At 35.2% G+C, this 27,515-nt stretch overlaps 1 protein-coding gene across 8 annotated transcripts in view; it reads right to left on the bottom strand.

The window, feature by feature from the left end:
• LOC149298801 (CUGBP Elav-like family member 2) overlaps positions 1-27,515 on the bottom strand; it is a 230,707-nt gene that overhangs the window by 123,221 nt on the left and 79,971 nt on the right. For 7 of the 8 annotated variants that reach the window (XM_089487182.1, XM_089487183.1, XM_089487184.1 and 4 more), the window contains exon 2: positions 1,864-2,060. In XM_089487182.1, the coding sequence (XP_089343308.1) occupies positions 1,864-2,060 (197 nt within the window). Of the gene's footprint in view, positions 1-1,863; positions 2,061-27,515 lie in introns of those variants that run through there. The other variant, XM_089487189.1, reaches the window with a different exon arrangement.

Raw genomic sequence — 27,515 nt, 5'->3', positions numbered from 1 at the left:
CTTGAATCATCTGAGGATTCCGGTTCCTCTCTCCTCTCCCCATGTCCCTGTTAATATGTCCTATCCTTGCTTATAGGAGAAGCGTCTGAGGGTTCCGGCTCCTCACTCCTTCCCCTGTGTTCCTTGCCTTCTTCCCTGTCCTTTGTTGTGCCCTGTACTATGTATGTCTTGTCTAGTTATGTTTATTCCTCGTCTAGTGCCTGTTTATATTTTGCTCTATTCATATCTTGTTTCTAGCCACTTCTCATGTATATTCTATATCATGTTTCTTGCCTGGTCTCCCTTTCCTTTGCTGTGTTATGTGTCTGCTACATTAACCCTTTGCTTAGCCTTCATTCTCCCAGCCTGCAGCATCCTGTTCGTGATCCGTGTGATATGCTTCATGCCTGCTCCTGGGTGCCTGCAGGATTCATTTTATTCTGGACTACATCTGCTGCCATATCAGGGCGCTGGTGTTTGGCTGCACTTCCTAGGTGCTCAACGCCTGGGTGAGTGTGGTCACCCTGCACCAGGCCCTGCCCCAGACTCCACTGCTGCATCGAGACTCTTGCAAACAACCATCGGGCGCGCTGGGTCCTTCTGCCATCAGCTTGGACCCAGTCCGTGACAACAGTACAAACACTAAGCCAGTCGTATTGCTAGCTGAACTTCATGAGAATTGTAGTTAAAGGCTTGAGTTGTGATGCCCTTTAACACACACTAATTTTTTTTTGTTGACTGCATCTCCTATGATATACAATCAACTATTGCAGGGTGAACACCATAGGAATTGTAGCTTGAGGTAGTTGTGGATAATTTTTATCACCCAAAATAGTGTAAATTAAATTTCTCATGTTGCGTAGGTACATGCTGGTCTGTTGGCTACAACCATTGCCATATAATTTTTCCTATTAATGGATAACTAATATTTGCCTCCCATCAGGAAACAACACTCTCATGCCAACAAAGGTAGGCAATGAGGAGGAGGTACTGGGGTGAGGAGGATCTTTTTCCTCCTGGAAAAAATCCTCTGGATACCCATGTATGAAAACTGTAGAAATATAATGCTATAATATAATTTTATAGAAAGACTCAGAAACCTTTAGTGTAAACTGCAGATGTGTAAGATCGCAGCATGTGTATAGGCATATGTTTCTGGTTGGTTTTACTCCCCAACATGTTCCTAAAGATACCTCAGAAGAAAGGCAAGGCCTACTTAAGACCTAATGAAATGCATTGGGGCCCCTCTTCCATGTTTTTATACATGATGGTGGCCTTCTGCATGTAATAGCACTTTGACCACTAAACTGGCTAATAGCACATTTGGTCCCACTAGCTGGACATTTGCTCCTTTGCAGCAGTGTTGTGTATTTTTAGGATATGTAGAAAACTGAATTTTATTTGCTTTGTGAGTACATTTTTTTGTTTAGTGAAGTCATTTTGTTGCTGTACGACTGGCAACTTTTGCCTTTTATTCAGCAGTATGGATATGTACATTTATTAAAGAGCCTTAACGAGTGAACTTGTGAGTGTATGGCACAGGTATTCCTTGTGTTTGTGCAAGATCAAACTGTACTATGTATTTTCAAATATTTTTCGCCTACTGACAAGTAACAGTTTTTGTATTAGGACCATTAGTAGAATTCTGTATCACCATCAGCAGCAAATTGCTGCATAAAATCTTGGTGACAAATTACTAAAGGGTTAATATTTAGTCGAAGGATCAGCTTGTTTATGATGTATGCTATAATTCTGGAGTGGTCTTTACATTTTCCATAAACAAGTACATATATACAAAAAAGAAAAAATTGCTGAATGCTTTGAAGACGTTTAAATAATAAGGTACCTAAAAACATAATGTTATGTATATATCAAAATTCTTACCTTTACTTTGGGGTGGATTTTGACTCCTGTCTCGCAGGACGTTGATCTGGTAGACAGCTCCGTAAGGCTCAAAAAGATCTTTAAGTTCCTTTTCTGACCATGACCGTGGGATCTGACCTACAAACATCTTAATGGAATCTGGGTCTGGCTGGTCTGAGTGATCCAAAGCTCCATTCATTTTGTTGGTTGTACCGTTACTGTTGAAAAAAAAAAGTACAAAACATCAGGATCACCAAACAACAGAGCAAACTGCAGCACAAGGGCTTGTAAAAAAGTCTTAATAAAAAAAAACCCAAGATTACATTTTTATAGGTTCTGCCTTATAAATAAGTTTGCAAACCAGGATACCAAGTGCCTAGAATTCAATAATAACAAATATAGGGGCAAACAGTGCAAAAAAAGTTCAGCTTCTGATAATAATAACGCCATGCATTATTCTTGTTTTTCCTGTTCGGCAGCGCTGATTTGGGCAATAAAGTCATGAAAAGAATATGAAACACTAGGCAATCTGTCAGATGACTAATGCCGGATACCAGTGATAAAGCTGTAGATTGTGTTAAGCTTCCATGCATGCCTCAGATTAGTATAGCATTGCTCTACTAAATGTGGCAGCTTGCAGTAGATCAGATCCCACTCCCAAGGAATGAGGAAGACTGAAAACTCAAGCCTACTGTTACTATTCTGAACAAAGGCTTTGATTCACAAGAGCAAGTATTCAACGCAATGATAGCTTCATATGGCATGCCAGAAAACACTCATGCCTGCACTGGATTAATTACTATTACATTTGTCCTTTCCTAATCTTTAGTCCATTTATTATATTTAATATCTAATCCTGTATGTATATATGTAATAAATGATGGAAGCATTGATAAACACTAACTTACATCCATCAGGCAAGTCTGATTTTTTTCTCCAGAGAAATCCTGTATTGCAGGGGTAGGTATATGCAAATCAGGTTTGGATCCTGCCCTGGGTGTGGCTCAGGGTAGGGACCCCATTTTACCAGCATGCTCTCTGCTGCATTCTTGGATATAACATTATTATATGTTTTTTATTACGCCACCTAATTTCCTTGTCATTATCACAAAAAGTACATGATGGGGGTGGACTGGATTATTGACATAGTCATAAATTAGAACATATTAGCTATTTAGGCAGAGCTGGAGACATATAAAGACATTTGATGTGCCTTCTACTGATTACTTGTTTAAAACACTTAACAACAGAGGGATGTATTTCTGCATGTATTGTTCACTATGCTGTTTTTTGAATGAGTACAACTACTGATCCCTGCAATGATCGGATCGTATCGGGCTCTGAACCATTTTATTAGCTTAACCGTGTACTTCCTGTGCAGTATTCTCTTTTGCTAGCATAGTCTCTTTTTTTTGGAACATACATAATAATGGTTAAACAATAGAAGAAGATAATAAATGCTGGGACTCTTAACGTTTCTAGAGTACATAGTGTTTATTTGTATCTGCATATCCTTAGATATGTATATGCATTTGCATCTAAGGATATGCACGGTATCTTTTCTCCTTAGGCTACATAAGTAGGAAGCCCTGGCCCTTGCACAGAAGACACCATATCTCATTTTCATAATGTATTTTTATTATCAAAATGACAACTGCCATGCATAGATTTACATTGAACATGGGTAGTCATGGGTAGTCAAACCTTCAGATGTAAATATAATTCCAGTTATATTGTATATAAGTACTATAAGCATTTGCAAGCCATAAACACGGAAGTGGCTACTGTTTGACAGTTAACAGTCAATACCAAATAAAGGATCCACAGAAACTATCCTCACATAGTGGCCAGATTAAAGAAATGGGATAACAAATTGACCCAAACAATGTGAATTTTGTATTTAAAATGTATGGCAAATTTGAAAGTCAGTTCTGGGTATTAAGAGTATGTGAAATGCATACTTACAACCACAACACAGAACAATAAGAAGAGAAAATGGGAATGAACTATTTAACATGTTTTCCCTAGCCCATTATGCATAAACTGTTGAGTACCACGAAGTGTGAAAAAGACAGAGAGCAGTATTTCACGCAGCTTTCTGATATACAAATAGTAAGAGGTTCCGATTTTTCTTTTTTTCCAAATGGTAAAACATTTCATACATTATTGACCATAATATTTACTCCATATTATTCTCAATGGTGCTCGCTATAAGATGATTAGTTCAGTACTGGAGCCACACTTGGATAAGTTCCCTGTGGGCTGATCAGACACAGCCTTGCTAACTCAATCCTAACACAACCCATACTGTTTGGCACACGTGTGTGCACAGCCCACATGTGCTGTGAAGTGTATATGTGTGTGTGTGTTACTTGCTTGCTTTTTAGCATTTTAGTGACTTCTCTGGCACAAACCTACTCAATAGCATGTAAAATAATTGTAACAAAAAAGAAACATGTTTCAGGTTGCATAGAAACAACTGGTACTCATTGATACTCTGTGCCATGAATTTTAAATCCATTTTAACTGGTTCAATGATGCACAATTAATTGTAGACCACGATTATCTTATTCGGCTTTCTTCTAGAAATCCTTTTCATTTTTCTCCATTTTAAGTAAACATATGTTTTAAATAAATAATGAGATAGCTATGATTCCCTTGCTGTATTAAATATATTGAAACCTTAAGTACACAAGAAATTCCAAATACTTTATATTGCAAAATAGAAAATGAAAATCAATAGAACAAGTAGCCCCTGTTTTTTATAAGATCTGTTCTTTATTAGACAAGATCTAGGCAATTTACACAATCTATATACTCCAGCTTTGTTTATCAGAAAGATTTCCATTGGGGTTAGCGTTATTGAGACCATCGATCGACTACAGGAGTGAAAGAGAGTTCCGCAACCTTATTTAGATGAATACTGGTTATTAGACACATAGCGAAAAGAGAGAACAAATAATAATCTGTTTGTCCAGCCTAGTTTGTCATTTTCTACTTGCTATTATTGAAAGAAAGGCCAAGAACACGGGTCACTGCTCTGAGTTCCAATAGTGATCTCTAAACAAAGAGGAAACAACTTTGCTAGCTAAGACTGCATTAAAGAGATGTGCTGCATACAAGAGCTGGAATTCAAAGGGTTACAAAAAGGGCAACAAATACAGCGTCGCCAGCCTTAAAAAATAGTGCCTGTTGTAATCTGTGTGGTTCTATGCACAAATAATAATAATAATAATAGTTTTTTTTTAAAAAGATGGGTTGTATGCTAGGATTACAAACAGATTGGCAGAAAACAAACACATGAAATAAGGTGAATATTGCCCTGATTGTGAAAACTTCCAGTCTTGCCAGCCTTTATTAGTGTATAACAACTGCAATTCTAACAATCCTAAAGCAAATAATGTCCATATAACTAGTGGTTTAGGATCATGGGAATTATAGATTATCAAAAAATTATTTTCAACCCATGATCTAGGCTAAATGAATGAGGAGCCAAGAATTTAAAAGTGGAAAACAGACAAATGTGTGGTAACCCGAATAGCTTTCTGTGATTGTTCAGAATCTATGTGATGCTTTTCAGATATATTCTCTGTAAAGTAACGTGCAAAGAATCAGAAACACTCATAAACTAGAGATGTGTAGAAAGACTTGTTCAGATTCTGCTATCAACATCTTTAAATGCGGCCAAGTCACTTCATCTTCTTGCGCCTAAGGCAGAGAAACACAGATTGTATGCATCGTAGGGTTGATTGTAAAATTTATTCCCTTTACCCAGCACAGTGTGCCACTAACTATATTGTAATTGTAAAGCGCATTGAGTCCCATAGGAGGCTATTTAAAATAATTTATACTGTTAGTTAATGTTGTAACGGATCCAAACTTAAAAGGACAGTGACTTCAAGTGGTATGTTTAAATATTATGTATCCCATCAAAAAAGAATATATTCTGTGCCTTCATATCTACAACTCATTTTCTATGGGGCTGAATATCCCTAATCAGCACATTTACTAGAAGTAAATGTGTAGTGAATGTGGTGGCTCAGGGCACTGCCCTTGGTAAGGCCTAGGGCAGCATTCAAGGTATCGCTGCATGTTTTTCCAATTTAAGTGTCATGTGTCTCTAAAAAGTGATATGAGTGGAAGTTCTAATCTATCAACATATGTTTCGGGTTCCATTGCTTTTGTGAAAAGCTACAATAAATATGGTCAGGTATGTTGAGAAGATGAATAACTCCATTTAATGAGGGACAGATTAAGCATACTACCATGATAATAGCTTCATAATATTTCCTCGACCTGTTAATCACAGCATTAAATATTAAGAAGAAGACAACAATGTCTATTAGCTACATTTTACTAAATAAGGGAAATTCACAGTTGAATGTCTTTTTATTCTGTACTCCTTATAATTAAAGGTTATACAATTACATGTATAGTGTCTCTTACTTTCTCTTTGGCTCATTGAACAGCTTTCTCTAGCACATGATTTTATGCTCATGCCATCCATATACACTTGTGTAATCCCTTATCCCATGGCAATTAATGTCAAGGCACAGATGATTATTTATGAGAGAAAAAGTGAACTGTGAATCTTAGTGCCTCTGTGTGAATGGCAGGCTTGAGTCAGTGGCCAATTTAGCTTGGTGGACCGCAAGTGACCCAGCACTTCATCTTAATAACTGACAAGCTATCATCTTTATACTGAAGAGGAACTTGAGGTCACATCTTAAGATAGTCAAAGCTTGGCTCCCTTAGGTCAGATTCAAATATTTTCTGTTATTTCTAAACATTTGAGACAAATTGCACAATAAAATATAACCATGTTTTCTTTGCAGAATATTACCAATGTCTGTTTCCTGAATAGCTTCAATGACTCACTTCACTATAAGGCCAACAATCAAAATTCAAAACATCAAACACAGATAATATGAAAATGCCCAAAATCTTGTTTCAGGAATATAAGGCTGTTAAACAATTTCTTTATATTATTGAGTTTCCTTAAATTTACACAGGATACAAAGAAGTATAAGTCTAAGATGAATGAATTGGAATGTCTCATTTATTGAATGTTTTCAGAACATTGTTGAAACCTCACATTTACCTTTGGACACGTTACTGTGTATTCAATCGAGTCAAGGTTAAAGTACCAAAGACCGACTAAAATTGATTTGTCCTACTTAGCCACATGTATAGATGGACAACTTGGACTTAGCATGTAATAACCATCCAGAGTTAAAACATGAACTCTTTCTTTCAAAGAACCATAAGCTGATCTTACGAAAGAAATATACATATGGTTTTATACCTCCATATAAGAAAATTGTAAACAATGCTAAATACCTTATAATTATATACATGATATAAAATTATATATTAAAGTATATTCCATGTATAAGCAATGGTACTAACCTATATAGTTTACAGCCATTTTCTGCCTTGCCCCATGAACAGCAGAAGGATCCATTGTTACTGTATCACTATAATCCAATGAATCACTAAGTGTACAATATATCAAGGTATTAGGGAAACATGGGACATAATTCTGTTGCTAAGCTTAGCACTTAACTTTGTCACTAACAAAAAAACTCTATCAATATCTAAGGGCCTTCAGATTAATGTCAAACACATCTAACACTGGATGATTTATTAAAATACACATATTATCTTGAACACACATTAAACAATAATTTCTAGACCTATTACTGAGAATTTGGCATCACTGTTATTTTCTCTAATGGTATGAGGAATGATACATAGAAGATACTCATTTGGACCTCGCTAGAAGGGTGTTGTTCAGCATGGTGCTGACATACACTGTTATCTGGCGAAATCAATCATTTGAATTTAAATGGGGAAATTATACACTGTATAAACACGCAGTTTTTGTTCCCGCCTGGACATCAGTTATTATTTGGGCCAATAAGGGCAATGTTGGGGTCCATAAAAACAACCCAAAAGCTGATCCGTTCAGTCAATTGTAATTGGGAGTACAAAAGACATGGATTTTTATGTCTGTAAAAGCTTTATTTGAATAAAAAAATGACAGGCTGGGCTCTGCCAAAGGAGAGTCCTGAGCTTTTTCCAAATTAAGGGGTGAGAATTTGGATACAGCTAACATTGCTCAAAGCTTTATTCCCATTTTAGTATCTGAATCATTGCCCGGTGGCAGCTGGATTTTAAGCTACAATTCAGAAATCATCTTTTGCATTCAGGCCCTGGCATTATGGAACAATAACCTGCCATGTTCTAATGATATATAGAGTGTGGATTCCGCTGTAACAATGCAGTTAATAAGAGCACGAGAGATGCAGCTAACTAGGACGATAGTATTCTGCACATCACTACATAATTATTCTTCAGGTAGTGGATGCAAGTAAAGGTCAAAAAGCTAGAAAAAAAATAAAACACTACATTTACAATAAAACCCTGTAGACTGTGTTCATTAGGTTTTACCATTTCACTTTACAAATCATTAAAAATATACTTATCCACACAAACCAAATATTTTTAATCCGTTTAGTCGAAATGGATATATTATGAAAAGTAATAATGCTTTAGGCCATGTGAGAAATACCAGCTGTAGCTGAGGAAAATAGGCACCTGTCAATTACTTGAATTACAAAAAGAAGTGATGAGGCAATGATAAACATATAAAAAAAACGCCAACATATCTCCAAAATTAAGGTTGTTAATTTACAAATCCCAGAGTTTAAATATCTCATTATGGGGGTTATTAAATGTCTTGAGAAGTTTTCAGACGATTTAGATTAGAAGTCACTTATTTTTTATCTAAATCACGCAGGTAGATTCTGCAGTACAATAAAAAAAGGGATTTTCACATAATAAGCAGAGACAGAATGTGTTAAGGGTATGAAACTGCTTTTACTAAAGAATATTAATAAAATAACTGCGTAAAAGCATATATTTTTTTATAATTTTGAGTGAATGTTCCCTAGAATAACCTGCAGTGATTTAGATACAATAGAAATTGTCTCAGGTTGGCAAAATGAAGACGTTAACCTTTAAACAGACTAGCAAAGCCAACTAACCTTATTTTGCCACAATATAATGAGCCTTTACAATATATATATATATATATATATATATATATATATATATATATATATATATATATATATACACATACATACTGTATATATTTATTTGTAGAATTTTCATTTTTCCAACTACATCACCTCTTTATGTCACTGCACAAAATATTCAATATAAAGCTTTTAATTGCCTGTCACTATAAATACAGCCCATGCAAGTATTCTGCCTGATGCACAGCAGCACTTCAACACAGACTAAAGTCAAATATGACCTTTTCTGCCTAGCAATTATATGCATAGAACATTTTTATGGAGAAATAAAAAAGGTGCATGAATATATTTAAGATTACTTAGCTTTCCTGCATTTTGTACAAAACATTTGTTTTCTATAGAAACCAATGCTTTGATATTTATATATTTATCACACACATGCATCTCATTAAAAAGCAGTGTCGCTCTTAAAGGATTTCTTAATGAGCTCTGTGCATATGATAGATTTATAAACACATTGCTTTATTGGATTCTACAAATTCACCATAGTTTGACATTTGCCTTTTTTTTTCTAGAATGAAGCTTACACATTTTAATAAACATAGCACTAACAGGTACTTCTATTATTCCAGGGCTGAGATAATGAGATTTATGTGATAAAGTGGTAAAAATGGTGCAATCAAAGATTGCAGAAACATTACATTAGTTGTTAGGAAGATGACTTTGCACCAAGCTTGTACAAAATGACAGTCCATCCACATTCATCTTGCGCTGAACTATTCCTAGAACTTGTGTTGGGGTGAGACCTGAGAAATAACTGATCACCTCCATAATGAAATGGAAATTATGTTAAATTTCCATTTTTACCCTTCATTTCAACCTCTTATCTCTAGGTTGACTGCAATATTTTTAGAAATGCAATGGCTACAGGAATGCCATCCTTCATACCCCCCTGTTAATCTGTGTTGTATACGCTGAGTAAACAGAGATCAGATGTCCCCTGATGGCATTTGGTAAATCTTTGAAAATGATGGCCTTCCTTAACTCTACCCCAAAGCATTTTCTATAGTATTTTCTTATTATTATGATTCTGCATCTGGTATACCGAATAAGTACCATCGTTTGTTTATATATCTGTCTTAGTGCCTTTCCCAAATATAGCCAGATGGAGGCTTTCAAAATCAAATTAATTTCAGATTAATTCATGTTTGGACACACTCCAGTTTTCTGTGTCTCTGCTTTCAGGCACTGTGTTAATTGGGTTGGAGGCATCAACCTTAAGTCACAGGACATTAGTGGGGGGTGGTGGCGTACATCATCACATATGATCACAATGTATGTGCATGATAAGAGCACAGTCAAATTAACTAATTGCCAGCACAGAGACGTATAGACCTGTGAGCTTGTTTAATAATGTAGATAATTACAATTCTCCAATTACGATAGCACTGCAGAATCTGCTGGCACTCTATAAAAGCGTAATCTAGTATGTTATCTACTATAGGTACATATATAGCTGAATGATAGAATTTCTAGTCAAAACATTGAATAGTATTAGCCGTAGCTTTTTTGTAGACATGTTCTATAACCCTAGGAGGTAGGTGCTGTGTATGAGCCAGTGAGCCATTGTGCTTTTGTCTTTTTAATATTTTTCCTCAAAAACATTATGTTTTAATTTGTTGATATCCCATGAAATGGCTGGTGTGTTGGGTTTTGTGTTGTGTTAACCTAGTGTAACCTAGGTTCACAATTTGTTACTAAGTATTCTTTACCATATAAGGTCCTGGATCAAACATCTGTACATCTGTAAGGGCCCTAGGGAAATGATTTAGGGAAGCCTATCCGAAGGTCAGCTGAAAAAAGGAAATCATAATTAAATTATGATAAATTATTAAAAAATATATATTAGTGATTTAAAAGTAAGAAGAATATGTGCATTACTCTTACATCTTCTTTTTTATATAGTAACTCCATGTCTGCATAATCCCACAGAAAATAACGGAAGGAATATATCTACTGTAGCGCTTTATCAAATTCATGAGGTCACTATATGGTCATTTGGTATGTTTAGCACTAGCAAATCGTATTTTTTTTTAAAGATTTTGGCAAATTTGCCCATCCTAAACTGGTTACAGTTTCCCTTAATGGTAACCTCAACATTTTGGCTAATTGGACTGATGGAGATCTTTCTTTGCCAAGCTGTAGCATATTTTGTTTTTTCATGTTAAGTACCAGCCTCATGTGTAATGGATTTGTCACTGTGGCAGTCCTATATTACAAAGGTTTTCATAGATGCTATGGCTATGGAAAAAAAAACTAATTCATACACAGTTACACATATTTGTAGGTAATATAATCTTATGTAATAAGAATTTTCTGGAATTATGGCAACAGGTATGGTAATTGCTGGCTAAATTCAATACATTTCTAATTGAGCTCAATAAAGCAGATGTCCTTTCAGTTTACTTTAAGAACCAGACCTATTGTACACATTTCATTCCATAACAAGTAGACACTTAGCGTCACATTGACACATTCACGTACAAAATTCTTTAGAAGCTTCCATTAAGTAGAATTTGAAAGCAGTTACTTTATTGTACAGCTTCACACTCTGTTCATTGTGCAACTTATTCACATAGACTTATTTCAAAAGAGAAGTAGAATACATCCAGACATTGCAATTCATGACGATCGTCACCTTTGCCTAATGTCTCGGAGAAAAATCCGACAGCAATGTTTTCTTGTTAAAAAGCTTTCTGACTATACTTGGTTCAATAAAACCTGGACTTTTCTGTATTGTCACTTTCAACGTCATGTGCCAGAGAATTGTTGATAAACTATTGTTAAGTAAAATTGTTAAAATGAATAAACTTTCGAGAGATTGCATCACGTCTGGGCCAATTATGCCAGGGAGCATGAGAGCAATGCTTTTATTTTATATACGTTACCCGGTACATTACATTTATTTGTATAGTGCCAGGTGATTCCGTAGTACTGTTGCAATAGAGGACGAAAGTAAATACCTTTAACAACAAATTTAAAATTGCCAATAACACCAAGGGAAAGTGGTCGGTGGGTAGCCTTAGTGATTTTCTGGACTCAGTTTGGATGTTTATTATTACATTTTGAGAACTCTGTTAAGCTGATTGCAGTAAAATTCCAAAGGGAACAACCACATAACATTAAGAACCACCCTCTCCTGTTAACTTCCAAATCCACATATGTTTTCCCATTACTATTTTTAGATTTTTCATTGCTATTTGCATTTTATACCCAGGGTAAAACAATAGCAGCTCCGTTAATGATCCAGAAAATCATATAAAGATATTATAATTATACATACATACAGTTACATACATACTCATTCATTGAATGATAAATATATACATACTCTTCCATTAAATGATAGGATATGGTTTATTAACGTTAAAGTATGGGTGGGGGGGTATTTTAAATACTTAGGGCACTAACTCATCTTGTGATGCAAATGTCAGGCTTAAGAACTGTCAATCTCATAGGATGCCTTTATTATCATACTTGTTTCCTTGCAATTTGGGTTGCCATGGAGATGTGACAGCCAGTTCCAGAAAATTATAAGATAAATGTCAGGCAGTGATAACAGTGTTAATGAAGCTTCATTGACAAGCAGCTTCATGCTTCATATAATAAGCTTACTTCCATTAGCATAAGCCTAGCTATCAAAAAATGAATAAATAAAATGAAATAATATATATATAAATATATATATATATAATGCATATGTCCACAAACATAAAAAACAAATATACATATTCATGAATACAAAATACATTAGAATTCAAGATTAATATTATTAAATATTTGAATACCAAGGATAGGATTTAAGGTACTTGGAATTTTTATGTTTTTAAATAATGCGGAAAAAAGCACTGCTCTTTGATTAGACAATGGTGTATAGATAGACAGTTGATAGACAGAAGGTCTGTTGGAGTAAATCAAACTATTCAGCAGTTTGTTGGCCAGCTAACTGGTAAAGTCATGCTTCTTCGTGGACGCTGCGACTTGGGCACTTGCCCAAAATTTCAAAATGATAACATAACTAATATCATGTAACTTTCTTCATTGCTTCAATATCCAATAATTATCCATATGTAATATACCAGAGCCCCCTTGCAATTAATAGATAAACATAGTATAGATGTGGGAGGCAAAGCTCATTTAATACCAGATCAGACTCTGCATTATGCAATTTCTTGTTTTTCATAAATTGCGTTGGTTTTACAGCCAAGTCAGATGGAAAATGATTTTTTTTTCTAGCACGCAAACTGACATATACAAGTATGAAACTTTTCTTTATTGACAGACTGCATCTGATAGAAAATTGTCCTATTCATTCCACTGTAGCAATTAACTTGCTTCTTTGAAAGGATAGTGCTTTAATCAAACATACAGAATTACTGTCCTACCCATCGCTCAAGATAAAGATAATACAGGATGTGTCTCCTCTATATACAGCATCTACAGAAAAAGGCTGTAATTCCAGATTACGGATATATCTAACATCAGTTCTGACCACTGGTCCTGGCTAATGTTAGAAACTCAACTAGCTTTATCAGATCCATTAACGCAGCAGGATACTGACTTAAACTGGCAAGTCTGCATGGGCTTAAAGACCTATCATATATGTATTCATTTTTAAAAGTGAAGTACTGGGGTTGTTATAAGCTTTAGACATAGAAAACAAAGAGAAAGCTGTCAGGCTTGATTTTGCTCCCGTACTCAGTATGGCCTCAAGATTTAATTAGCTCCTAGAAACATATCCAAAGGACACACTCATTACAGGGAAATAATGGGATATAGCACAGTAGCTATGGAATAGCCTTAATTGCCATAATATTACAATTTGCATTATAGTAAGAATGCAAGAAATTTGACAGATCATGTTGTAATGTTGTGTGTTGCTGGATGGATAGTGGTGTTGTGGTGATAGAAATGTTCATTGATGCCATTAGATTTCTGACACTGGGGAAAGGTTACACAGTACATAACATTTCGTTACTACTGCTGAAAAGCAGATAATCTAAAAAGAACGGTGTGCTATAAGGGTGGTGTAGATTACACTAAGCGATATAAAAATTTGAAGCCAATGGTATCCTGTAGCAAGTCAATGGTTTAATTGAACACTGAATGAAAAGTTGAAGAGATGGACTGTACAACATCTATGAGAAATAAAATGTGATTGACAGTTTTAGCATTTTCTCAGATTACAACTAAGAATCAATCATTACAATGCCAAAGGTTTAAGCAAAGTATTATTCAGCGCTAAATTGATTAAGAGACTGAAATAGTTAAGAAACGTAAGAATAAAACATATTTATTATAAGCATATATAAGAATTGACATGGAAGTGAGGAGATATATTTGATTAATGTTCATATATATATATATATTATACTATAAAATACATAAAACACAATTTTTTTTCTATATGTAAGACATGGTAAAACTAATAAGAGTGTATATTGGGATGTTGAACATATTGTTCTTCTGAAACCCACCTCATTCCCTACTCATATTACATTTTCCACTAGGCACATACTGGCAAGCTGGTCAGAACTGTAACTGGTCCTTAGGTTCTTTGGATTTTAATAATTCTTGTGACCTGGAACAAGTTTCAGCCTGGTGCCAACATCTGTAGCTCAGCTGGACTCTTTCTTTCTGTGGACTACAGATATTGGAACTACAATTTGCAGGTTGAGTCTGCTGTGTACAAGATGTGATTCTTCATATCCCTGTTCCTCTTTCCCAAGCAATCAAGAGTTATTAATTTGATATTCATGCATAGCTGTGTTTAAATATAGCTGTATTGGTAAATCTATTATGCCATTATAAGGTGAAAATGTGAGCTGCGAGTTATCTGTATTTGTCCTTGAATTTCGCAAGTAATAATGATGAATAGCTTCCACCTGGTAAAACTGTTCACTTGTGTAGCTAGAGAGCTGGGCTCTTCTGCTGACTTACTGGTAATTAACACAGGTGTTGGGATGAGCTAACATCCCATTATAGTAATGGTCATCATGATTGAGATTGATCCGCTTTTGCTGTGTGTGGCTGATGTTTGCCTTAACTTGTTGCTCTGACATCCATTCACCTTCTTTTAATAGCACGGCCCTGTACATAGCTATACTAGTGTGTTGCTAACAGAGCATGGATTTATTTGGCATGTCATTAATCATGGTGTGCAAATCAGCTTTAATCCTCAAAGGAAGTTGTCAAAATGTGGTTCAAATTCTACACGGTTTTAGACAGTGATTCCCATTTCATTCTGTCTCGCAGGCCTGGGAAGCATATGGATTATTGGACTGTGTATATATCCATATATTTATAGAGCCACGTAAAGCTATTTTTAACATGTTCTGAAATCCTTTGCCAGTTCAGAATGAAGACATATAATGTTACTTCACAGATTTTAGATCACAGTACGGAGTGTTGTTAAAGTTAAAGGGGAATTAGTGCTTGGTGAACCATACAAAGTAGAAATACATATTAAATATGGTATATATTACTATATGGTTCAAATTTTAATAAATATTTTACAACTCATCGAGGGCTCTTCTACTACCTGGGGTAACGTAAATTTACAACATATATTTACAAAAAAAGTATAGTTTGTTAATTTCTTGGTTCGGCGTAAAGACAAATTGATAACGATGAAACCAAAGCTAGGGGGTTAGATAATGTAAATGCTATATAGTAATAGGCTTGTAAATCAGCAATAATCACACCAATGAATATTGCTGGACCTCACTTAATGTTAACTTTGAAAAGCAGACCCCGGAGAGATTGTTAACGTTAAAACAGCTGCTCCTGACTGTTAATTCTGCTCTGCGCTCTAGTCAATAAGCCTCAGCAGTAAATTGTTATAAATGAGATTTCAGATACACACAGATGAATGGTGGCACGGTCTGTATGCTGTGCTGTAATATTGATAAACATTTCTCAAAAGTTTTCTAATGGACTTATTTACAAGAGGACAGTTAATGCCTGCTATTTATTTCTTGGGAGACAGAAGAAAGGTTATGCAGCCAAACAGTCACATTATAATCTCAGCTCTCTGAGTGTGTGTTGACAAATGGGCATTTTTAATTTTGTAGCCATCATGCTGAAACAACACCAATTACTGTTTGCAGCGTGTAGCAAAGCTATCAGAACATTATCTTTTCTTTTTTGTTTTCATAAATGATCCGTTTCCACCTACAGAAACTAATGATCCAGGCTCATCTTCTGTTGCCTTTTTATACTATGGATCAAACATGACCCACTTTCCTCTAATCTTTTCCCTGTCAATGCTTCCTATTAGTCATGAGCAAATGGAGGAGGGGTAGAAAAAAAAACTACCAGAAGAGAAAAGAGATTGCAGGAGAGAATAAAAGGCAACAGTAGCAGATATCTATTGTACACATTCAGAGATCTAGAGAGAGACAAAAAAGAAAGGAAGAAAAACAAAGGTAGGTATAAGGAGAAAAGGAGATTCCAGGGAAGATAGGAGAGAGGAAAAAATGAAAGAGACAAGAGAATGAGGCAGATAATGCAAGTGTGCGAAAGACAGAGGGCTTGAAAAGAAAAAAATAGGTGCCACAATATAGACCAGAAGAATGGTCTTTCAACTTATCAACCTTCTCATCCTTATGGCACTCATAGGGTTGATTGTGGACTGTTTATATCTATTAAGTAACTCCAGGGAAAAAATCTGAGACATAAATTAAACCAATAACATAATAAGTTAATATGTATTGTCTTTTGGCTAGCGCTATTTGGAAGACTCTACTTTATTGACAATGTAAAGTACAAACAATAAATAAATGTTTTTGGAAATGTGTTTTTATTTCTCAGACACTGTTTGACTGGTGCCAAGGGCTACGAAGCCTAACTAATATTTATAAGCTTTCATTCTTCTTCCTTTTGCAAATGTTTGTATATAGTAATGATTTCCATTTATATTTCCTGCTTTTTTTAAACCCTGGGGATCTAAAATAGTCCTTTTTTCAAGCTCTATTCTCTTGCCAGAGAACAAGATGATTAAATGTTTTTGGGTTAGAGATCCATTTTTATTTAACAATTTGCTAGTTTTTCTATTTACGCTATATTGTGTGACTAGAGAATCCCGTACTTTATACAGCTAAGCAATAACAATGACTCACAAAATAATACATTCAAAGGAAACCATGTGATGGTACATGCTTAAAGATACGGAAATACATTTTGCAACCTACAACAAATCTGCCTAATAAGCAAATGGGCAGATAATGTTTGAAATCTGCTGACAAGCAGATGTGCAGGTATTATGCAGCACAGGCTTTGAATTGTGTAGTCTACAAGGCAAACATACGCAGGTACAGCCCTGGGCAGACAATGGGTTAAGCAGTCACTACAATACACAGTAACAGGCCAAAACTAGCTTTTGCTTTATAGATGTATGATTTTGTATGTTTTAGTATGAAAACTACACATTGGCCAGTTAGCTCTTAATGATCGTTATATATATATATCCAAATTATTAAATAAAACAGTATTCACTGACTTATCTTTGGTATTATTACATTAAACATATTGGCAATGTCTCAACACAACACTAAGAGGACATATTTTCTGCTAATGTTATTGCCCTTTGATCGCATACTCCAGTGTTGCAACCAATGTCAGATATCAGCTCTGTGATAATATTGTTTGGTTACTATGTGCCAAAATATATCACTGGTGATCCACCAAGGGACGGACTGGAAAGTTATCTAGGGTATTTAGGTGATCCTGTATCATTTCTTATTGAATGGGATTATTCTATTTAGATTAAGAAATGTTACAATGAGAATTGTTTACCTCCTAAAACCGTTAGGACAGACAAGACATATTTTTTTGCCTAGAAGTGACCTAGAACAAAGTATTGTGAAACATCTTTTCGCCAAATACAATATTATAATTTGAGGAAATGTTCACTCCAGTGGTATGTGCCTCTGTCTGTCTGTAGAATGGTGATTTGAAGATATGACTTGATATCCATATTTCATCATTATGATTATAACGGTAAACTTGTTAAAAATTAGGACAATTCATTTTACCATATTGAATATTCAGCTTTTACAAAAGTGTCATGTCTTGTACTGCAGCTGCAGAATAAATATACATAGTACAGTAATTCCCAAACTGAATTTCCAAGTCCATCGTCAGTGACATCTATTCCCTTTACAATACTTTATCTGGCCCTCTGCTATCCATTTTTCTTGAACACTGATCGAGGTGACAGGTTTTTTTCTCTCCCTTTATGCATTTTTAAACAGTTCTCAGTAAATAATTCTTCCCTGAACTAAAAATGTCTCATAGCATTCATGCAGTTTGCTACATAAAATATTGTCTTTTGTGACAAGCAGGGGCAATAAAAAAAGGATATTATGACTGAATATATAAATTCAGGACTAGCCCATTCTTCAGGTCTAGTGCAGAAGGTATATTTGGAGCTCACCATGGCAAAAAGAGCTTTCATTTGAGGGGAACCTAATCCACAGTTTGCCTAGGGCATCAAAAAGGTTTGTGCCGAATAACCATACGTCAGATCCTCTTGTATCCTGGACACACCCATCAACGTCATTTTTGTGTTGTATAGAATCACATTGTTATTTCCCGTAATTAACAAATAAAAGGCAACATAAATTAGGTACAAGTCAACTTAATATCATGAAAGTGAAAAAAGTGAAATATTGATTATCATTAAACCATTAATATTCATTCTAGTTCTATTTATGCGAGTGTATAAGAAATAAATATTGCATGCTATTCTCAAAAGGTTTATATTTAGTAAATGTAGTAAATAAAATTTTGCCAAATGGTTTATACATTCACTGCCGATTACTTAAAATAAACTAAAGGTAAAGAATAGTAAAACATGAATATTGCTACTGTGTTATATAGGTTTCCAGATAGTCACATCATTCATAGCATTACTTACAACACTTGGACACCATAGCAAATTCCCTGTATTGAGCCAAATAGTACAAGATCTTGTAATTTATCCACACTGCAGCTTGATAGTATTGATTGTAGTGTATTGATAAATTATTCAGTGCCATTGTCCAGCTTAGCGAAAATCCAACTAATTGGCTACATTCATAGTACTTTGAAACATGCAATTTGTCACAGGAAATTTATAGAACTCCTTACATCGAAAACATGGCTTATCTGAGATCCTCTAACAATAATGGTTTTCTTCATATTTATAGCACAGCTTTGAGACTGATACTTAATATCTTAGTGTCAAAAACTGCAGCACTTGCTATGATTCATCAATTATAATACAGTGTTAAATCACAAAAAAACATATATAATCAAAATGTTAAAACATTTTTTACCAAAAAAATAATAACTAGAGAAGAAATTTAAATGTTTAGTCTTTTTCAGAGGCGTCTCCAGCTTTCATATCTAGGGGGGGCACATGGGGGTACAGGAACCAAAGTAGGGGGGGCAATTCTAAAATGCTATATATATATATATATATATATATATACATATATATATATATATATATATATATATATATATATATGCATTACACATGCATTTAACTACATCATATGTACTTATTTCTTTGAAGTAAAGACCGTGATTGAAATATGATTTCAAAATTACAGCTGAACTGGCAGTTAGTTTTCATTCTTTAATATTAGACTCTGCTGCTGATATATATAAATATTAGACCCTGCTGCCAATATATATAAATATTAGACCCTGCTGCCAATATATTTTATATTGAAAAAATTGGACCCCAGGAAAGCATTTCATTGGGCCCCGCTTCCTGCTCCCTGGAATGCAATCACTCCCGCCGCTACCACACCAAAAAAAAATACTTGCCACACTGACTGCAGATTAGGGGAAGACTGTGAAAGTAAGTGCAGTTTTCCCTTTTTCTGACCATGACATTGAGAGGTCCTCTCCCCCGTAATCATTCCCAGAGTCCTTTTGTCTCCTCATTCACTAAACCATACCTCTCTCCCTGTAGTTCAAGTATAGATCAGATAAACAACACATGTAAACACCACATGCATGTATAGAGCAACTGAATAAGACATAAAAACCCTGTATTTGCAGGTATACATAAATAATGTATGGAAACATAGCATAGCAGATATGGATCAACAGAACCCCCCAAACCCCAGCTTTGCATGTATAGATCAATTGGAATTCACATACAAACTCAGCATTAAAGGTATAGATAAAAAAAACCCTAAATTATAGGTATAGATCACAGGTTGCACACCCCAAAGGCCAGCCTTGGCGTCCACATTGCCCACATAGAACCTGACCATCACCCAGATTACACACATAGGATTACCCATCTTTGTCCCAGCCCAGCATGAGTCAACTTTGTCCCCAAACAGCCCAGCATACGACATCTTTGTCCCCAAACAACCTGCTCTGTGCCATGTTTGTCCTATAAATACCCTACCTGTGCCATCTTTGTCCCATAAACACCCTGCCTGTGCCATCTTGGTCCCCAAGTCCACAAATCAATTCTAACTCTATCATACACACAAACACTTTTATAGTCACTCACTAATCCACACTTTCATTAACACAATCATTTATTCTCTCACTCATTCATGAATCTCTCACTTCACACATGAATTCCTACTCTCACTCATTTAGACAATTCATCCACACATTAATGCATCTTCTCACTCATTCACACAATTCATCCATACATTAATTATTTCATCCTAGCACTCATTCACACTCTTTATTTATTTCAAGTCTTATTACCCTCCCTTTTTCACTATCTACCCTTTCTCCCTTTTCTCCCAATGTACCCACCCTCCTTTTTCTCATTATCTACCCTGTCCCCCCTTTTTTCACTATCTACCCCCTTTCCTCCCTTTTCTCACTATCTACCCCCACTCCTCCTTTTCTCACTATCTATCCCGCCCCTTCTCTCACTATCTACCCCCTCTCTCCCTTCTTACATCTACCCCATCTCCCACATTCTTACTATCTACCCCCCTTCTCACTATGTACTCCCACTCCCCCTTCTCAGAATTTACCCCCCCATCTCACTACTCCCCCATACTGACACCACTGGTATTTTTCTGTTTGGCAACTTGATGTTCTGTTTCATTTAAAGCAATTTATCCTGTTATTATTACCTAGGACTGGGCTGACTAAATTAAACACAGGTGCCACTTGACTCTACGATGTATTTTATACATTTCATTAATTATTTCCTTCTTACTCATTTTTGTGAATTGAATAAATTGAAAGTCCAGCCATTTTACACTGGCCGAATACCTATTCATCCACCTGACTTATGTGTAACGAGAAGTTGTTTGCGTTTCCAAAATGAAGTACTAAAGCATAATGGTTATTTAATGTATATATATTTGGAAGGTTGAACTGCATAGCTGATAGTTTGTTAATCTTCATTTACAACACACGGTGCAGGATGGATCTGTGTTTCACAATTATACCGTTGTCATTCAAAGGTTTTAGAAGTAAAATGTAACATGTAACTATGGAGCATATTTACGAAGTTCTGTTTAGACCCTGATTTGATATGTTAAATTTAGTAGTTGTTGCTTCAGTTAATAACATAATTTCTCCTGCAGAGTGATTTCCTTACATAGAGAGAGCTGATATTTTGTTATAAATTACTGATTTTGAGGGCAGTGGGGATTATTGGTCAGTTGGGCAGGTCTTTTGATCTTTCCTTACTGGCACAGGAAGCTGTAGAATCGATGGAAGTATGTGCTGAAACACATTATAGCTCTCATGTGGCCACCTTGTAGCATTCTGAAGCTGGGCACCACAAGGTGGCTCTTCTGTCCCACCATGACCACAGCCATTCACACTTCTAGCCTTACTTCTTAACATAGGTGTCCAAGTTTGCACACCTAAAATGTTGGAGAGGTTTACATTCTATAAAGGAACATGCCAGGTACACCTATATCTCTTGGGTTCAAACAGGTTACTTGACAATTCCCATTCAATATGCAATGAGGTGATACCGTTCATAACAGCTTTTTACTCTAGAACATTATTCTGAAAGTTAGGTTTTCTATAGATTAGATGAAGGAATTCACAAAATTGCACAGTTATGTGACAGGTAATTCGACTTCTGGAGCAGGTCTATACAATACTCGTGACAGTGAGGCATTGACTATTTCAGCATTATATTTTCCTTTTAATTGCCAAGTTTCATTTTCAAAAGAAATTTAGTACTTTAATTCTTTAGAAAACTTGTAGACAACAGTTTTTAAAATAAATGCTAATTTGATGTTAATGAACATGCTGGCAGGGCTGAAGGAAACTTAAAATAAAATGCCCGCATGAATGAGATAGAAGGTTGGCTCGAGGAGTGACTGACTGTGTCTCATGATGATGTGACAGCATGCCTGTCACAGTGAGACAGGGAAATGCTTTCTGGATACAGTGATATAAAGCCCTATTTTGAAGCCATTGTGAACAAATGAAAAATGTTCTCCTTGTATTCAGCTGTCAATTATTTGCTATGACCAAGCTATGTAGAATTACATGGACCAGGTTTATCAAGGTGCTAGACCCCTCAATTGCATATTTCAAGAGCCTGCAATAGCCTTGCATGGGAGTGACATCTATAATAATTTCCATGCTTGCCTTTTTTTTTAAAACCATTTCACTGTAGAAAGCCATCTTGCTGCACAAGATGTATGTGCTAATGCAGATTTGTTGATTGCTTGGAGATGTCACTTGAAAATTAACAACTAATTTGTGTTCTTTTTACATGTCGCTTTCAAGGCAGGGGTGCAGCTGGATAGAATCAGCAGAAAGAGAATGTAATTTATTTGGTATTAATTCTTACTTTGTTTAACAGGCAATTTCAGAGCATCATAAAAGCCTCTTTAATTTGTCTCTCTGTAATATAAAGCAGATGTACTCTGCTAATAAACTGATTCGTTAAGCAGTATACATTATTTGAGCACTTTTCTTCATTAGAAAAGACATGTCAGGAAAGATTGTGTTCCACACTGATTTAAATGAAAAACTGTCATTCTGGCAAAGAAGCAGGAAATTTTTTGCGGAGCATCCAACGATGCCCTTCCAATTAGAGAGAGATACCAAAGGCTTCTTTTAGACAGGCAGAACTGAATATTCTCTGGATGCTCTCATATTCAGAGAGTGAAAGGTTATACATTGTGCAAAGGACTGTTGTAAAGAATACTGATGTTTTTTTGTGTTTGGTGGAGCCTGGCTGGCAGAACTGGGGAACAAAAGGCCGCCCTGGCACTTTTAGGCTAACTCCTGGGTATACACAGCAACATTTTCTGCTCAAGTATTGTGTGGCCGGTCATATCCAGCCATTTCAGCATATACATAGTAAGCCTGATTGGGACATCAGGTATATAGCATCTTCTTACTGGTTGCATTCTTATTATAATTCCAGTTACCCACAAGCATCCAACCAACAAGTACACCATGCTATCTTGTGAAGTGCAAAAATATATTTTTTAAATGGTGTATGGTGTAAATATTAGTATATTAAACATGATTGGAAAGGCATATGGCTATTCAGAATCTAAGATGAAAGGATTGATTAAGATTTACAGGATTTGGCGGTTAAACTAGTGATTTTTCCAGAAAGTGGAAAGGAAATGATGTGATAGAATGGACAATGCTATTGAATCAAATCCACCACCAATGTACTATGGAAAAGGTTTTTTCACAGTAAGACAGCAACTAAAGTCATTTTATAAAATCTGGGGCCATGGTTGAGAACACCCTGCACACACTAAATGCATAATTATAAGTTTGGGATAAATAAGAGTAAGAATGATGTAATCAGAATATTAACCATTATGATACTGACTCTCTGATAGCAATCTCTTCTTAAATCACTCAGCCCACATGTTTGTTTTTTTATTGTCTTCTTTTTTCTGTATTCCTTGGTAGTTTTTTTTATTATGTCTTTGTATAAATAAATGTAATGTAGTGTAATAAGAAAAGAAAAAAAAGATTTACAGGTCTTTACATCAGGAAAAAACAGCAGACCTGATGGGCTGAAGGTTTTTTTATCTACCATTCTATGTTTCTAGGAAGGAGAATAGTGTGAGGTCTACAGTAAAAATACAGTAAAAGATCCATTTGAATTTCCATGACCTTCTTTTTTTATTCAACTATTCTATGCTCTGGAAGGCGCTATGGAAGTATTGCACATCACCTGAGTGTCAGAAACTCCCCCCCCCCACTCTGCAGGACAGTGCTTTTGTTGAAGAGATGTGTACTGAGAATTCTAGATCATGCTAATTGATTTCCAGTGCCACAATGGAAATGTCCTTCCTTTAATGTTGGCTAGATGAGAATACTGCCAAAAGCTTCCCAATCATTAAATACTTATGGGATTTAAAAGTAATAGATATATGTCATGTTTATCAGATACCAACTGTTTTCTTTTTTAGATTTTACTTTAAAAAAATGCACTGCAATCCGAGATATTTATTTGTGACTGCTTATTATTTCAGTTTCTTTATTGCCATATTTTTGTAATTATCCTGATAAGCAAATCTTATAAATCATGACTGCAGTAAGTGTATTTATGAGTTACTAATCTTTGCCTAGGAAATTATTCAGTCTAAAAGAAAAGGGACAGCATCATTTTTCACTTATTAAAATCGCAGGGGGTGAGATCCGACAATGATATAATGATGATGACATTATTTCTCTCTGGCTGTTTTTACCATGAAGCTATTTATAGCAAGTCATTGGTATGCCCAGGGACAAGAAAATCACTGTAAGATGCACACACAAACACACATACACCAGAAGGAATCCAGAAAAATGCTTGATTGATCTAGACTATAAAGAATGTGCTCAAAGAAACTGTAGGCACTGCAGAAACCTGAAGTAGTTTAGTAGGGTAATCTCTCTCCACAAAAATGGCTGAAGAAAGAAAGTGCTGCTACATTACATAGTCACCCAAAAAGCTTAACAATTCTAATAATGTTTTTTATTATTATTTCTTAAAAAAAATTATTAAATTGCACCCAATCCATCGTACTATCAAAACCAATGCTACCCAACAAAAATGATGTGCCAAACGTCTGTCATATTGAAAAGGAATTGAATTTCTATATTATATTTATAATATAACGAAGCAGCTCATAATGGTGTGAGAACGTTCTGTGAAAAGTTGAATTCTGATTACCATTAATAAGTTATGCTTTATATTATTTTTTACTAAGGAGGGGGCAGTGGAATTTTTTAGACTATAGGGGTTGTTGGTATGTGTTTATATTTGTGTGATTACACAAGTTAGCATAATCTGCAAAACTATATTTTTTTTGCTTCTCATCGTATGAACCACTCATTTTATGATAAATATGTTGAAGTTTGTTTGGATTATTTTTTTTTCTGACATGGGACATTCTTATTTTGCTTCTTTTTTATAGTTAGTACAACTTTGAGGAAATGTGGTGTTTCCATGCCACAGAGAAAAAAGTCACCATCTGCTTAGGAGCCTCAAACTCGACTACTGTCCATCCACAGCAGTGAAGTCTCTGCACCTCAGCATGTGGCCACAGCTCCACCATCCCACTGCCAGGTGGTTAGAAGAACGGTGGGTCGGTGGAGAGCCCTACAGAATCTCTTTGACTAAGGAACTAAGTCATATTTTTAAATGCTAATAGTTATCTAACAGGAATAAGTTTCAATAATAGCTTGTCTTGCTGACAGTAATTCATTAAAATTATTAAAAAGTTTTAGCTGTAGTTGTTGGTTATTTCTTATAGTGTGACCATAAGACAAGATGAAGAACAATATACTAAATAGTGAATTATAGAACAAAATGTTATTATTTATTTATTAAGCACTAACATATATTCTGTGGAATACAAATAGAAAACAAAGAAACACATACAGATACAACAGAATTAATGAATTATGAGTTATGGTAAGAGATGTGATAGTGACAGTTCCTCCATTTTCTGGGGGGAAAAGTCTTCAAAAATGAATAATATTCTATTTGTGAAAGAAAGGTGTTCAATCAATCCATTACGTTACATCGTCATATACTGCAGACTAATTGCTGGAACTTGTTCCCTTTGGCCTAAATTAAATTACAGGCCTGCTCACTCTGGGCAATGTTATGTATATATGCATATAAAATCATATTTTATAGGTAATAAATATGTTATTATTACTAGCTTTACACCTCTACTTCCAATATGCCCTACCACAATTCTTGCATTCAGAGAGTTGATGATAACCTGAGTGCAATCTGCCAGGAGGAAGAGTTGAAAGGGTTAAAATCTATATCTACTATTGCCCAGTATATATGTACAATACATTTGTTGTGTAGAAATTTCCACTTGTCAACAAATTTGACCTGATTGTGGTAACCTTTTAATACAGACGCTCCTGGGTATTGCTCATACTCTAAACAATCTTTTTAGCCTTCTATCTGTGAATATACTCTCAAGAGGAATTATTAGAGAGATGAAGGAAATTTTTAAGTTCTTTAGCACAACTACTTTGCTAGTATTATACCTACTGTATGTCCCAATTATTAACTATAGCCATGATTATTTTACTGATATAATATTTATTTTACGGCAATATTTGCTTAAAGGAACAGTTAAGTCTGTCCACCCTCTCTATTCTGCAGAGTGTTTCTACGTGTAATTAAAGAGATCAGTCAAGCAAACACTGCTTGCATCGCCAATGCATTACTGCCCCTTTTAAGAGGTTAAGCACAACCTATAATTGGGAAAATATTGCACATACATATATTAGCCCTCCAGGGAAATGTATGTGTTAAACATTTAGGGGAATATTTGCCTGAGCTCTCTCTTTATCAGGTAAACAAGTCTGTAGGCTGCTGAAGAGATGGAGTAGGTAGCAGTGAGTCACATTCGCCCACATCCTGTTTTTGCATCCTGTTGAACAGCCTAACAACACTTTGCAGAATTTACAAGGCCAACAATTGTTGTCTGCAACATTCAGTGTGAGAGTTGAGACAAAGTGCTGCTGAACAGCAAAAGAAAGAGCTTTGTGTTCCCTCTCTATTGCCATCCTGAAGGCCAACAAAGCATTGAATGGATAGGGAATGTTTTTTGATTAGCAAGTTGAAAAGTCATTAATTGAATAAGAGGTTTGAGTTGAAAAATCTGCCTTTTCCTTCTCTATCTTAAAGAGAAACTAACACATACGATATGTTTATTTCAATCATTAAATGATAAAAAAAAATGTACTTGTAATATTTAATGGTTCAGAATTTGGGAGGTTGGCTATGTGACATTTCTTTATACTCAAGTTCACAGGAGTTCAACAATTTTATTAATAGTACCTGTAGTGAAAATTATTAAATAACTGTTAACACAGTATGTTGCCATTTTGTATGTTTAAAGATTAATATTAGGTCTCTTAGGTGACTTATTCAACTTAGCAAGTTTACTCAAATGTCTTCAAATGACTTAACAGACATTATATCAAGACCGATTCTCATTGCACAACAATATTTTCCCCATTGTAATGAAATTACAGAAAAAAAATTGTAACACAAAAAGGTGTAAAACAGAATTACCAATTAAGAATAAAAAAAATGATCAGGTTTAGAAACTGGTTTTCATTTTCTGAATG

The sequence above is a fragment of the Sceloporus occidentalis genome, unplaced genomic scaffold (assembly GCF_023333645.1).
Source record: "Sceloporus occidentalis isolate IW3139 unplaced genomic scaffold, rSceOcc1.0.p SCAF_31, whole genome shotgun sequence".
Lineage (NCBI taxonomy): Eukaryota > Metazoa > Chordata > Lepidosauria > Squamata > Phrynosomatidae > Sceloporus > Sceloporus occidentalis.
The sequence above is the reverse complement of the archived record's forward strand: the minus strand, read 5'-3'. Positions and strand labels throughout refer to the sequence as shown.